Here is a 15242-nt window from a genome sequence, read left to right on the forward strand (position 1 = left end):
CAAAATTAATTAGACATGCATAAAAATGTTCTTTTTGTTTTTATCTTGCCTTGAGTGGATACCCCATGAGTGGCATTTGTGTGTTCATAACACTGCCTCTGCGGGAAAATCGCCAACACAACATGGCTGGTGGTCGACCTGGGAATGGTCCGGTTCCTGGCGATTTTGACAACGAAATTCGATCATGGGTACCACTTTCCCTGACCCACGTCGAATACCCTGCAGGTGAGTGGCGTGGAGCATTTCTATGAGCTCTTAATTCTCGAAACTCTGCAAAGAATTCAGCAGAACTTTGTTGCGTCGGCAACTCCGGCGGCGATTCATTGGCAAGTGATCCGACCATCCATACCAAAAATATTTCAGAAAGTAGTTTATTATTGCTTCATGTATCTTCTGTCCGGTACAATAGGTACACGAGAGTTTTGTTTATTTGCTGAGAAACGTACTACTTGCGCCTAGATATATTTGCATAGCAGTGTTTGATTGAAAAACTGACCGACGTTGATGAGGTTGGCGTCGCATCCAGGCACACCTAAGTGACTACATGGGAGCTTGAAATGTATTAGCTTTTCATTCGGGGCAGCAAGAACACCGTTAGCTGATAGTTGAAGAACTGCAATTAATGCGTGTGCGATGATGTAAACATACGGAACTGTTATGTCTGCATTGTCGTGCGATTGACACTACGCGTGACGCTATACTGTATACATTTGCACAGACTGCGTTTGCTCTATTCGTGCTTGGTTCGGCATCAGAACAGGTTATGTTGATGCTTTGTACTTAGGGAAAAGACGCGGAAGTTTCGTAGATATTGTGCGTATGCATTTCCTTATAATTGTGGAGCAAACGTATCTTATTAATTGAAGGTTTCTTTTTTCAGGTGACTGGCTGGGAAAAACTCTAGCTTATATTTCCCTGTCACCATTGGTGATCTTGGTGTCATTTGGGACGCTAGTCATTTTTAGAAGAGATTTGCACACGGTAAGTTATTGCTGAAACGTAAATCTTTGCTCTGTAACCTGGAATCTGTATATTTAGGCTGACATATAGCATGGATTTTGGCCTTTCTGGTAGATGTTCATAGCTTGAGGTACACAATGCATGCCTAGGAGTATTTACAAGATAAAATTAAAGTGCCCTTTTCTGCAAAAATTTTGTGTCACTACTAGAACCCACATTGTAGCGCCATTGCAGTGACTTCTGATGATCTTTTGGTTTCTTTTTTTACCTTTGTTGAGCCAGGAACATTACAGTGATGCCAAATCAGAAGTGATTAAATATTTATGTAGCGGCTGTTTTTTCACGTTATTGCAACAGCAATGTGCACTCCTGGCAGTAATTATCATATGACTGCAATATTTTAATTTAAGATCTATGAAGGGGAATACCAAGCCCAGATGGCTTGAAGAGATTCGTGTCCCGAGGTTGTGAATATGTATTTTTTTTACTAAAATCGGAGCTTGTATAACCATAAAATGGTGCAAAAGCGATATACACCTTTCCTTTGCAGTAAACCGATAAAAGTGATATATAGACTGTAGCAATATCCCTCAAGATTTGCAGTAACTACACCTGGCTGTGATTGGCTCATCGCTTTTATTTGCGACTTCGTAAAATAGGAAAGCAGTGTGGTGACTGCTATTGATATTCTGGAACGCAAAGCATCACTTGGCTTATTCTGCGCAGTAATTTCTTCAGATTTTCATGTGTATTAATATTTATAGTATTATGATGTCCAACCTGCTTTCATGCATTTAGGCTGTTTCCCTCTTTCCCTCGTGTAATACTCCATGGTTGTAGCCAGTGAAGTAGTATGGCGTAATTGGCGGGCTTTTTGTGGACTCATATTAATTATTGTTTCAACCTCACTTGTTTCATTTTTGTTGTTTCATAACTAACTAATGCATACTGCATTGTCCTCTTTAACCCTTTGACTGTTTTTGACGTACGGGTATTGCAGCCTCATTCCGTTATGTGGCGCTTTTGCCGTACGGGTACTGCGCTAAATGCATAGTGTTTAAAAAAATTCGACACTGGAGGTGAGTTAATTTTCGGAATATTTGACAGTCAAAGGGTTAAAGGGATGTCAAGGTCAGGTTGAAGTGCAGCATGTGTCGATAGGGTACAACATTCTAATCATGAAAATACTCCTTCCAAAAAAAAAAAGAAGGGGGTGGTGTCATCGCTGGCTGATTTTGGAAGTAAAATGTTTCCATTGATAAAGATTTTTTGGGCACAAATCCCAGAAGCTGTGCTATATACTGCCATTCACTTCAATATGATGGCAGCCCACCCTTTCTATAAGAATGTCATGAGTTTGAATTGACTGGCGAGGAGGCTTTAAAATCAAATTTTTTTGATGATGTGATTGTTTTGCTGCCAGACAAGCGTCAACATCCCAGGAAGCCGCTGAGACTAATAATGATTAAATGGAGTTGTCCTCAGTGTCCCTTAAGCACTTAAAAAAAAAAAGTTTGATCTCTTGAACCAGTTGTCACCTGATATTTTAGATAGCTATTTTCTGGGCTTATAATAAGCTTAATAAGGGAGTAATTACTCATTGACATCCACCCAAGTGCAGCCATACGGCTACAAAGGAAAGCTATACAGCTTTCTCAGAAACTTCGCTGTTAAAGAAAATTTCGTCCTGATCCGGGGATCGAACCCAGGACCACCGCCTTTCCAGGGCCCATAATGAGCTGTTGTTGATAGGTCATGCTTTATTTTCACATTGTATATCCTACTTTTTCCTTGCACCATGGTTTCATTTTCTGGTAGGGTACATGTAAACTTAGTCTCTGGTTACTTTAATATATAAGATTACTTTAAAAACAAAAGGAAAAAGACAAGTGATTTGTATGAAGCATCAGTGTATGCAAAATGTGGGCTCACCACTACTTATATGTTATACTTGGTATGGCTGTGTGCTTGGTAGCACACAGTTAGTTTAGTTATTTAGCCCTGCCGCAGTGGCTCAGTGGTTAGGGTGCTTGCCTGCTGTTCCCAAGGTCACGGGTTCGACACCAGGAGCGGCCGTTTTTATCAGTACCAGTAGCATGCTGGGGAGCGGCCGTTTTTATCAGTACCAGTAGCATGCTGGCAGCTGCCTTGGCACATTCAATGCCGCTTATGCACCACCACCTGTACAGTACGTGTGGGTTCCCTGTACGCCAGGCACGCCAGGCAGTTGCATATTACTGTACTGTGTCTTCTTTAGGACATTTTTATGATGCACTTCAGCAGATTTTCCCCCTTGGGCAGGGGTGCTGGACATCAGTGGCATGCTATTTGGTGTCTGTGGTGGTACATGCCAGTTTGCTAATGATATAAATAATTGTGAGAATTTAAACAAACGCACGTAAGTCTCACATAGGATAGTCACGAGTTTTATAACGGAGAATGTTATAAACACAGATATACAGGGTGTCCCAGCTAAGATATCGACCAAGAATTCAAAAAAAGAAAAGAAGAAACCTAAATGTTCTTCTCAATTGAAATCAAGCACTTTTAGGAGTCATTAAAGTACCCACTTGTATTTTTTCGTTCTGCCTACTTGAATAATTAATTCACATTAACTAATTAACTTTTAAATATTGCTTTAAATGCTTGAGCATCGATGTGAATATAGTCCAACCCAAGTGTTTTCGATGAGGTAGTCTTAATGTGGTCCTTTTTTATTCAGCAGAAATGAATTTTGGAAGCCCTCAAAGTTTAAAAAGTACTATGTGACAGCGGGCTCCATGTGCCTGAATTTGTTGTGATTACAGTGCTGTGAGACTTGCACCTTCTGTGATGCCTGTGTTGCTGCTGGCTCAGAGATAACTGCCAGTGGCATTAGCCGATGTGTCAGAAAAGCACACTGCCAGCAGTCCTTTACCCTTATCTCACGACCAGCAGCATAGTGCAGTTCTGTTGTGAGCAGTGCAAAAGGGGAAACTTTGGCAGTTTTACGAATTCGCTGATAAGAGCGTTGCAGTAATGGCGCATAGAGGCGCATAGAGCTCGCTTTCACTTGGTACTTTTTTTTTTTTTTTTCAACTTTGAGGGCTTGTTTTTTTGCCGAACAAGAAGGGCTATGCTAAGGCTACCTCACCGAAAAAACCTTCGTCAGACTATCTTTCGTGGTACTCAACAATTTTGCTATTCACATCTGAGCATTTAGAGCGATATTTAGAAAGTTAATTAGTTATTGCTGACTAATTATTCAAGTAGATGGGATGAGAAAAAAAATAATAGTTGGTGCTTTGCACGGCTGCTAACAAAATTCACATGTGCTTTCACAGAGCTTACATATTCAGTAGCTTAGTGCTCTTTAATGTTTGAGAGCCTGCACCTCTTTGCAGGTATTACTAAATAGATGACTTGCAGTGCTATGCTGGAGTTTGTTAAGGCTGTTTTGTAGTGTTCCATGGTGTTTATTTGTTCCAGATCACATTCCTGTGCGGCACTTTACTCAGTGAGGCCATAAATTTTGTACTTAAGCATGTAATTAAGGAAGCCAGGCCATATAAAGGTGAGTTTGTCACATGGAAAGTTTCTGCTTAGGGAGGATTAATTAGTTTTTTAATGAGCATTGTTGACATTCTCTTTCTGCATTTGTAGCTCGTGATAACTTCACCGAGTTTGGCATGCCATCCAGTCATTCTCAGCTCATGTGGTTTGTGGCAACATACCTGGCTTTCTTTGTTATTGTTCGGTAAGTCTGCTTTTAATCATTTCCATTTATATGTGATTGCATCTTTTATTTCAAGTTTGTGTTGCCTAATGAATATCCTACTGCTATAGGTTGCACCATGGCAATAGCAGTTGTCCTTGGGAGAACCTCTGGAAGTATACTGTGATAGTCTGCTGGTTCCTGCTGGCAGGAACTGTTTCTTACAGCAGGTATGGCCTTAGTTGTTCTGAGTACTGTGTCTGCCTATGTGTAGTACAATACTAAGCAATATGGGTGCTGAGTACATAGTGCGAATGCAGAGATCATTATAGAAATAGGTGTCTACATACAAATAGGCTGCTGGCCACGTTAAGGCATTGAAATTAAAAAAAGAAGGAAAAAAAAAACATAGTCTCAGAGTGTTAAGTCCTTGAAGCAGTTTGGTCAAGGCTTTCTAACAAAGCAGTGAGGGTTCTCATGGAGTTGGACTGTTGAGTACATGACTGTATTAAATGTCAAAGAAACATCTTTATTTAGGGGTGGGACCTGTGTCATTTATAAACAGAGTGCTTTGGGAATGGCACCATGTCAGTTGCAATATCTCTCTCAGAGAATTTGTAAAAGCATAAATTTTTAGTTATAGCATTCAGTATATTTTCCTTTTCAATTTTACCTCACTCTTGTAGCTCTGGCTGAGTTGAGTTGCACTCCGCTTGCTCTTGACATGTTACCATATGTTGCAATATGTTTATTTATTTATTTATTTATTTGAAATACCCTAAAAGCCCAATAGGGCATTACATAGGGGGGGGGATGTGGAAGCAAATCATGGTAGAACAAAAACAGGATAGCAGATGATATGGTATGTGAGGGAAGTATATAGCTAGTCATAGTAATCTTTATACAAAACTAAGAAAAAATAGTCGGGCAAGCGACATTTCAACATAATCAGAGAACTGTAAAAAGATATATGCCCTTTTCAGAGATGCCACTGCTGGTTGTTTCATTTCTTGAATTTTTTTTTGTGGCCATTTTTTGCTTCGCTGTATTATGAAATAGTTGCAAATCTCTTAATGTTGAAAAGGAAATTTTTAAATTGCAAACTTTGAAAACATCACATGATTAATATGTTGCCAGCTTGTTCATGGTTATGTACAGGTGCCCACAGTCCATGTAACCTGGAAGCCATGAAAAAGCTGACTTTTCTTGCTTTCTAGATGTATGGCAAGACTTTTGAAGGGGCACTGGGCATGTAGCACAAGGAATGGCAGAAAACACCCTTTATTATATGGTGCAATGCTCAGACTGCTATTAGACTTTTTTATGGTTTTCATGTTTCGAAATCATTTGTAGCACTGCCTTATCTGCTGGTTGTGTTTGTGAGTGATGCAGAAAGCGTATTTCAACCATTTTAAAGCTGCATTTGTGAAGGCCCCCTGATAGGAATGTTTGTATTGGACCAAAGGCACTGAACAACTGGGCCTTATTGCGTGTTGAAGATTAGCATTTGTAATTCTTGTAGGTCACTGCATTATCCTGGTAGGCTGTGTCTAATTGCTGCTTCAAATGGTGACTTGCTCTGCTTTTTGTTTTTTTTCTTCCTTTCGCAGAGTGTACCTGGAATACCACACGTGGGCGCAGGTGTGCTGGGGAGCTTTGATAGGCTCCCTGCTGGCCTGCCTCTGGTTCTGCATAACCCAGTTCATACTCACACCGCTCTACCCTCGAATTGTTTCCTGGTGGGCACCTCGCACATATTGTTGCATTGAGACTTTAGTACATTGTGCCATGTTTTGTTTCGCAGCCTTCCCCCTGCCCCCTTCCCCCCTCTTTTTTTACTCCTGGCTTCTGCTCTCTGTGCAGAGTATCGGTTAGAGATCTTTCTGTAGTTTTTTTCGTGATATATGCATTCCCAAATTCCTTAATATGGTAGAGCCATTTGCTTTGGTGCAAACTGCGTTGTTTGATTTCTGTGGGCCAAGCAATTATTGGTTTATGTTATTTATCTCAGTTGAGGAGAAGTTGGCCTACTAAGTGAAAGAGGAATGGGAGGGGGCAATAAAAGGCTACACACTACTACTACTAGCAACTAGAATAAGATACATGTTACAAAAGAAAGCAGTGCGCATCATTGCTAATGTGGTTTACGACGCACACACCAAGCTCATTTTTGAAAAACTGAACCTTATCCCATTACCAAATCTTTACAACTCAGTGCTTGCCTCATGCTACCAGACCTCGATAAAAAATAACGACCCTTATCTCAAGGAACTTGTAGCTCTGAAATCACGGAAGTGTGTCTATAACACAAGAAACATAGAACAATGGCAGTTACCACGCTCACAAATTACAGTCGCCAGATGCTATGGCACACCTTACCAAGTGCATTAAATTTGTGAGTGTTCTTCTGATTTAAAAAAAATGTGCTCTCTACTTTTTTTTTTTTACCTTTCTGTGATTTCTATTTTACATGTATAGTATCACTTTTTCTCGAGTTTTTAATCTGATAAAATTTTATAATACTAGCCTTCCCCTGCAACCAGCTTTTTCTGCTCTTGTCGTGTTTTTTTTTCTTCCTCATTTTCGCTTTCATTTGTAATGATTGTCTTGATGTCAATGTACTTAGTTTTGTTTTTTACTGCCATGTGCGTTATATTTCTTTCTCTTTTTTTGCTTGTTTGCATTTGGTCATGTCGGCTCTATGTCGCTCTGCTACTTGCAAACGGGGTGCAATGCCTCCCCTTTTTAGGCTTTTTGCTTGCCCCCATCAACATCAGTCCTGTCCAGTGGATGTTGATGCTGAAATAAAATTTGACTTTGAGGTGGTTGGGCGACAGTGACTATGGAAACAAAAATGGCACAGATACACTGGACACGGAAATGGTGAAACCTAAGGAGAGCAGAGGCTCGCCTCAAAGGCAGGAGTAAGGAGAGCCGAGACTCACCTCAGAGGTAGGAGTCTGGTGTCATCGTTGTTCTAGGAAGGCTCCTTTTCCAGTGGACGCCAGTTATCCAAGTGTGCCAGATTGAAACTCAGCCACTGTTGCTGTTACTCGTAACAAAAACGTATGCAGTTCCAGATGGCAGCACTCATGTTAGTGAGGTCTCTCTGCACAGCCAATAAATAATGTGCTGAGAGTAGTGAATGACTGCAGGCTCAGTTTTTGTTGCAGGCTTGCATGGCTTCTTACAGTAGTAAATGGCAGTCTTAAATGCCTACCTGGGGTTCATTCTGTGCAGGTGAATATTGTGGCTGTCCTGCTTGTCTTATTTGCTCAATGTAGTCATGCACGTAACATTAGGTAGTGCTAGGGTGATGATGTGACCCATTGGTGATACATGATGATTCATGATGATCAATAAATGATAATCATGATCATTCATTCATCATGGATGAATGATCATGATGATAAATGAAACAAAAACGACACGGAGAGATGACATGCAAGTGCTCATGACAAAGAATTGCAGTGAAACACAGAAAGGTCGACATGGAGGGAAATTTACACATAAGCACTGCAACCGTGCATGTCAGCTTGTCTCATATGTGTTGTTGTTTGTGTATTTCACTACACGTCTTCATTAGAAAGCAGGGCCCGTATTCCGAGTTTGCGGCGTTATCGAAGTGTTGCTATCTCACGTGACCTCGAGTAATCTGATTGGTCGAAGCGCCGGAACCGGAAAAGGTGGCAACATTATGTTCTGGTGTTTCCACCAATCAGATGACTCGAGATCAGGGAGATAGCGACACTTTCAATAACGTCGCAAACTCTGAATACGGGCCCAGGATTGTAGCTTCTGATGGCGAAGATTGAACTGTGATAGCTCTGGAGTGTCAAGGGTCATTGCTTTCTTACCTCGTTTCCATCTAGCCATAGCATCCAGCAATGTCCTGAAACCTAATATATTTCATATGATGTCATTTTGTCACAGCACTTTTATCACAGCAGTTGTGTTCGGCTTTGTTTCATTCGGGAAGTATATTGCATGCTTATACTGTTGCATAAGTTGTGGCCGTCTGTCTTTTCATGCTTGAACGTATTTTGAATGTATAGTTGCTTGGCAGTGGCAAAGTTCTGTGTTTTATAACGACTAGTTGAGAGTAAGCAAGCACTGATACATATTGTACCCAGAGCCTCCAGAGGTAGTGCTACTATTTTTTGCAAAGAAATGAATTGTGCTTTTATGGCTGCTGTTGGTTGTTGCTGTTATCTTAGCAACAGCAGAATAGTTTCGATGATTTACCATTCTGCAAAAAAAAAAAAAAACCTTCCTGTTATCAGGCTGAATTCTCACACACCTGGAGGTGACCATTTAGTTAAAAAAGCATAAGTAAACTAGACTTGCTTAGAAGACACATTGCTTAACCCATGGTTGTTATCAGTGAGGTGCCACCTGATGCCAAGGGTAGCTGTTTTATTCGCATGTTGGGCAAGCATTTTTTGCAGCCATTCATTTTGGACTGCTGAGCGAATATGTCTTTACCACCGGTAATAGTAACATGGTTACTCAGTGGTTCGGACACTCAGTTACAGAGTAGAGGACCAGGGCTTAATCCCAGCTGCAGCTGCCGTGTTTCAATGGTGGTGAAATGCAAAAGGCGCTTGCATGCTGTGCGATGTCTGTGCATGTTAAAGGTTCACAGGTTGTCGAAGTTAATCCGGAGCTCTTCACCATGGTGTCCCCTATAGATCATACACCACTTTTGGATGTTAAGCTCCACAATTTACAATTTTTTTCTGTGCCGTTTTGTGGGTATGACATTTGAGTTCAGTCACAGTGTAGGCAGTTTTTGCAAGCAGGGCAAGTGTGTTCTGCCTGCAAACAACACGGGAGTTCATCTGGCGATTTCACTGAAATTTGGAAGAGGCAGAAGAGACATGGTGTGACCGGCAAGCAGTCAGCAGATACCATGGTCTTTGCCTTTAGTGCGTCTTTGGAAGACAAATTGCCACTAAAAAGACTTGCTATAACTAGCAGGAGGACGGCAAAAGTAATTGTTGCACTAAGCATTTGTCTGTCTGGTGCTTTGTTGCAGTGGTTGATGCTACTGATACAGTAAAACATCACAACTACAAAATATCAGGGCATTATTGTGTCAGTGTTAGTTGTAAGGCATTGTAGTCTAGAAAATGTTCGGGCAAGGTGCCTCAAGTTTAGGACGCTATTTATTTGCTTTAGATGAGGACTGGTGTTAAGAATGCTTGTAATTTGTTAGCTATGACTGTATGTTTTCTGCGAGTTTATAGACTGTTTTGCATTACTACTCCAGGCACCTCAGTGAACTGCTGATGCTGAGAGACACCACTCTGATTCCTAATGTAATGTGGTTTGAATACACCTCCTACAGAGCAGAATCAAGGTAAGTCGTGTTTAACTTTTTGTATGATGCAGTAAAACCTCGTTAATTCGGCCCCCGTTAATTCGGAAATTCGGATAATTCGGCCTGCTCATCCCCTCCCTTCAAAAATGTACATAGGTCTATGGCACGTGCTTTTGTTCTCTCAAAGGTAGGGTCCTCTGAGCCGCGTCACCTGGCGACAGATAGCGGAAATATTGTAAAAACGAATAAGAGCGCATTTAAAGGCTTCCACAATCATTGCTGCAGTGGCGCAATGGATTGACACTACTTACATGACCACTGAGTGAATAAAATATCTGTTCGAATCCTGCAAGCGGAACTTTTTTGCTGAATTTTTTTTATTCGTGCAACTTTTTTTCTCATTTTTTTTTATCGTATTCTTAAATTAAGCTACTAAGATCTCACCTGGGGTGTGATGCCCTTTAGGTTGCATTATGTGATGTCTTTAATTCTTAATAGCCGCAAAACCAGCCGTAAATTGAGCTACGAAGTGACGGCATGACAACAGTAACAGTATTCAATTACCTTCACCGTAACCATTTCCTGCCTTCAGTGAGTGTATGTTACCTTTAGGTTGCGTTCAGAGACAGCTCTTGGCAACAATCGCCGTTTAACACGCTGAGAGGTAACCAGTAAGGAGAAAGAAGTTGCGGGACCCTATCGTTGAGGAGACTAAATTACGCGTCTATGGCAGCAAATTCTTGTTAATTCGGCGCTAAATTACGTGCGCACCGGTTAACTCGGACTGAAGACGGGTTGAGGCTGCCGCGGAAATTATTTTTCGGAGCACGCATTGCTACGGCCATCATTCCCCAAGGACCGGAAACGCCGAAAACTACTCTACTGCTCCACGCACGCACGCGCACACACGCACGCACGCGCGCACACACACACACACACACACACACACACACACACACACACACACACACACACACACACACACACACACACACACACACACACACACACACACACACACACTCACACTCACTAGTGGATTTTAGGAGCACGCCATCGCTACAGCTTCCCACTGAAGTGAATCTCGCCGACTACACTTCCATTGATGACGGCATTGTTGTTGCTGGCCAGTTACCGTATTTACACGATTGTAAGTCGACACTCCCCCCAAACCGCATGTCCCTGGGGGGGGGGGGGGGGGGGGGGGGGGGGGGGGAACATACCGCGGTGGATGCTCTCGACAACGAAAATTTGTTGCCTGGCTCTACAACTTGTCTCCATTTCAAATCACGTATTTCGGCGATAGACGTGGCTAGCTTGGCCTCCAAGCTCTGGATAGCATACCATTTGTATCCCTTGGAAGCCTCTTGGCTTTGTATCAAAGTTCACAATTTTGTCTCGCTGCTCCCCCTACCACCGCCACTCCCGCATAACCCGATTAGAAGATTCAAACATGCGGCCCACAGTGCAGTTGTTGCTTCGGCATAAATGACAGCCGCCTCCTTGAACGCTGCACACTTGGAGGAAGGAAAAAACTTGTTTCATTCCTCCATGGCTGCACGGAACAAGCGCCGAATGCTTTTTGGAGCGGAGAGCTCGGGACGAAGCATGTAGCCGGTCGTAAAGTCAAAAGTGCGAACGCGCAATGAGCCCACGCAGTACATGTATTTGAGGTCTGCGTTTCATAAATGAAGCAGACTATTTTAGTCTCGAACAATATGTGCACATACCCTAACAAACAAACGTCTCGTTTCTCGATCAGTGCGCATAACATGATACTCACCGTTGGAGCGCAATAGCCCCGGGCGGTATATTCGGCTAGCATCCTGGCACGCAGCATTTCATATGACAGCTTTTGTTGCTGGGCTAGTTGGTTTGATTCCATGCTTGCGAGATTCAGTGCACAAAGGTGAAGAACAAGAAGGACAAAGCGCGAAACACAAGAACACGAAAGACGACTGGATGAAGCGGATGAGCGCTTCATCCTTGTTCTTGACTTTGTGCGGAGCCCCGCAGGTCACGAAATACACGTGTACTGTGGCAGTGGCAGCTCTTAGGGCGTCGGCCGGTCTAAAGGTCCAAAGTTCCACCTATCGTCTGCGCTCAGTGCGCGCCTCATATTTCTAGCGCAGGCGTCGGTAACGAAGGAACGGAGCGGGCAAAACCGCAACCGAAATCAGCTACCGTCTACCACTTGCCGTGTCACGTGACGGCTAAATTCCCATGATGCTTTCCATTATATTTTTTATGACTAGGCTTCCCTCCCAGCCCGTGGCGCTCCCTCCTTCCTCCATGCTCGGCACGCACCTGCGAAGTATTCTCCGCTGCCTGCGCGCCAGCAATCACGGATTCCCCCTTTGCGTCATAGTGTGCATCATTCTACTCTACTACGTCGTAGGAGAAAACCAGTGCATTCGACCGACTGGAACAAAAAGAAACAAGTTCTTATCGCAATATCTCGGCAATAATTTGGCTTTTTGCTGCCTGATATGCGGCGACAATGTCATAAAATGCCGTTTATTAGATTTTGATAGCATATTTGGGTGTCTTTAGTGTCCCTTTAAGTGCGGTTGCCAAAGGTGGCAAAATTTGAAAAGTTGTGACTACATATTATAGTAACATTGTAATATTGTAGCTTTTTAGTTTTTTAGTAATGGTGGTGCATCATTTACATGTTTATTATTGCTCATGTGAAATCAAGACATAGCATGGATTGATATGTAAGGTGTCAGTCTTGTCTGCTTTGATTGTACAAATTATGCAGTATTTAGTCATATGTGCTTTTGGTCTATCTGTGATGTAAACTTAGTGCTGCGAAATCAACATTTTTGTAAAGAAATTGAAGGTGAAGGAAGGTGAAGCAGTTCAACCTGTGCAGTCAGCCTTTTGTTTTAAGTGAAACAGACTTCCAGTGAATCAGTGTCTTATCGTTGCCCATACACTTTAAAAGTTTTTGGGGCCCAGTGTAAATGTATACTTCTAGGTTCGGAAGCAAACCTTATCGTTTAGAAGAGCACACCCTAAAACAGTTTCACATTAATGTATGAAATGCAAGATTCCAACTACTGCGATTGGATACTCCTTAGGTGGAGAACTTTCAGATGCAAGCAAGTCCCCCTAAAAACAAAAATAACAGAGTGTGGTGTCTGTCATGTATACTGTGAAAAACGCAGCTCACTTGTCGTTTTCTGTCATGTCACTCTGTGTGGCATCGTTTTTTGTTCAGGACAAGGCAACGGAAACTCGTGTCCATGAAGTCTCAGTGACATTGGGACACCCGCCTGCGCAGGCGCTCCTACACAAGTCATCGGCATGAAGGGATGACAACACGACTAAGTCTTTTTCTGGGTGGACTGGGGCGGATAAGAAAGGTGCAATGAGGATATCTGTCAAGAGACAAGCACGCGATTTTTGCTGCAGGTGTCGTGCTTGTAAAGAAAAAAAAAAAATAAATGGGTGGATGGGCAGCAGTTACATGTCCACTTTATATCAAGAGCGTGCGAGTGTGTGCAAACAAGTGCAGGCTCGATAACTTTAGATATTTTAATGCCTGCATGTGCTCCCTCAGCTTTTGCATATCTGCCCTTGTCTTTAACCTGGTGTAACACATCTTTAAAGCCAGTAATGATCTCCACATATTTTGAGACTGGTTGTGGCAAAAAATAAAAGCCATGCCTTTTCATCCATCACCTGCGTGTTGTATGAGCTTCATTCTTGTATTTTCACTATTTCTCCTAGTCTTATTGCAATCCTTGGGGTTATAAAGTTGTATGTAGTATGTATTGCCTATCGTAAAACTTCTTGGGCCATGTGGCCTGGGTGGAAGCACATGTGTTTTGTTAATTTGTGTGAGATTAGGAATGACAGCAGAAATCTTTGCCAGCTTTGAATGTAAGTGGTTGGTGCATTTATTGTACAACCTCATGCCCACACTGGAAACTGCTGTGGCCTGGGAACTTTATTGCAGTAGATGCTAAACTCTTCCACATGCTAGATGTTGTTCCCAAACGACGACTACAAAAACTAGGGTGCTGATGAAGTGCAACATGATTAAGTGTCACTCTTTTATTTTTCTTTCTACAGATTTGGTTATGCCAGCTTGCATTATTGTGAAGCAGTTATGCGGAAAAAAAATGTGCCTTCTTGGCTGTTGCACCCTGTACCATCCAAAATAGCTGCTGTGTTCTTGAATACCTAATGGTGGAACAGTGCAACTTGTAAAACTTAGCAAGCACACTTTGTATTGTGGAACTTATTACTTTGCTACAGTAAAACCTAATCAATTCATAGTTTTGCCACAGTATTGCCAAAAGCCCATTGAAATCCATGGTGGTTGAAATTTGTTTACTCGGTTGCCCTGAGGCCGGTTCAAGTTAATTCAGGCATGCTGCCTAAGTAGCACAGTGTCGAAGTGTGGCCGATAAGCAATTCTCCAGATATTTGTCCTCAGGCTTGAGCTGCATGTCATTGTTTCATGCACTTCAGCAACGTGTGCGCAATGGCAGGCCTGTTGACGACTGGCAGACCTGAGTTGCCAGGCACAGCTCTGTTTTAAGAACACTGCCGCTAGCCCGCCAGCCTAGCATACTGACCAGCCCTGATCTGTGACGCGAGCCAGATGCGGTGACATTGCAGTTGCCCATCTGGGCCCACGGAAGTGAAGAGTAGGCTTAGTGCTTATAGGAATACATGGAAATGGAAGTCTTAAAAACAGTTTTTTGGGTTTCACAGTGCTCCTGTAATGTTGTTCCTTGGTGAAGAGAAACCATAAACATCTTGTTGTGAAAGTTGAAATGTTTCAAAGGTGGAGTATTTTTTAAAATGCAAAATGTTGGGGTACAAGTTGAGAATGCAGCCCATAGAAGCACATTTAAGCAGAACTTAAATATTTTTCTCATTTCACAGAGCACCAATCAAGACAGCCAGTCGTTAAAGGTTGACAAGCACTTTGACGAAGGGTATGACAGAGTATGCTACATCACTTTCCTGAATGAAACGTCCTGAATAAATTGGTGTTATGAAGCCAGATATACCTCCTAAAGGCCCATATCTGCTGGGTGCTCTGAATCGCACAAGCCTTCATGTGTGATCTAATGTGTTGCTGCACACGCTACATTCTCTCACAGATACCCCCATCACGATAACAAAGGTTTACATTGAAGGTTTACAGTCCTTCGACAGCATGATAAACGATAAATGAACTATGCATGGTAGCAGATGAAAATCCTGTGATAACACGCGCTGGAGGCGGCTGTGTGTATTGCT

General features: G+C 42.4%; 1 protein-coding gene across 2 annotated transcripts; it reads left to right on the plus strand.

Annotated features, from left to right (window-relative positions):
• Positions 1-81: 81 nt before the first annotated feature.
• Positions 82-15036, plus strand: LOC146202879 (dolichyldiphosphatase 1-like). Of its 2 annotated transcripts, none has more exons than XM_084588426.1 (8): positions 82-225; positions 881-981; positions 4429-4513; positions 4603-4696; positions 4786-4884; positions 6265-6393; positions 9927-10016; positions 14883-15036. In XM_084588426.1, exons 1-8 carry the CDS (start codon positions 123-125, stop codon positions 14908-14910), a joined length of 729 nt encoding a protein of 242 aa, XP_084444552.1. In that variant the 5' UTR covers positions 82-122; the 3' UTR covers positions 14911-15036. The 2 variants fall into 2 exon arrangements, with proteins under 2 accessions (XP_084444552.1, XP_084444551.1); XM_084588425.1 differs by lacking the exon at positions 14883-15036 and adding an exon at positions 13204-13666.
• Positions 15037-15242: the final 206 nt, after the last annotated feature.

This window comes from Amblyomma maculatum, chromosome 1 (assembly GCF_055883805.1).
Source record: "Amblyomma maculatum isolate TAMU_Amacu chromosome 1, ASM5588380v1, whole genome shotgun sequence".
Classification (NCBI taxonomy): domain Eukaryota; kingdom Metazoa; phylum Arthropoda; class Arachnida; order Ixodida; family Ixodidae; genus Amblyomma; species Amblyomma maculatum.

Excerpts from the sequence above, each read along its gene's own strand:
- LOC146202879 (XM_084588425.1), top strand. The coding sequence starts at position 123 with ATGGCTGGTGGTCGACCTGGGAATGGTCCGGTTCCTGGCGATTTTGAC. Across the intron at positions 4,885-6,264 it reads GGAACTGTTTCTTACAGCAG|AGTGTACCTGGAATACCACA; the intron begins GTATGGCCTTAG and ends TTCCTTTCGCAG. Across the intron at positions 6,394-9,926 it reads TACCCTCGAATTGTTTCCTG|GCACCTCAGTGAACTGCTGA; the intron begins GTGGGCACCTCG and ends TTACTACTCCAG.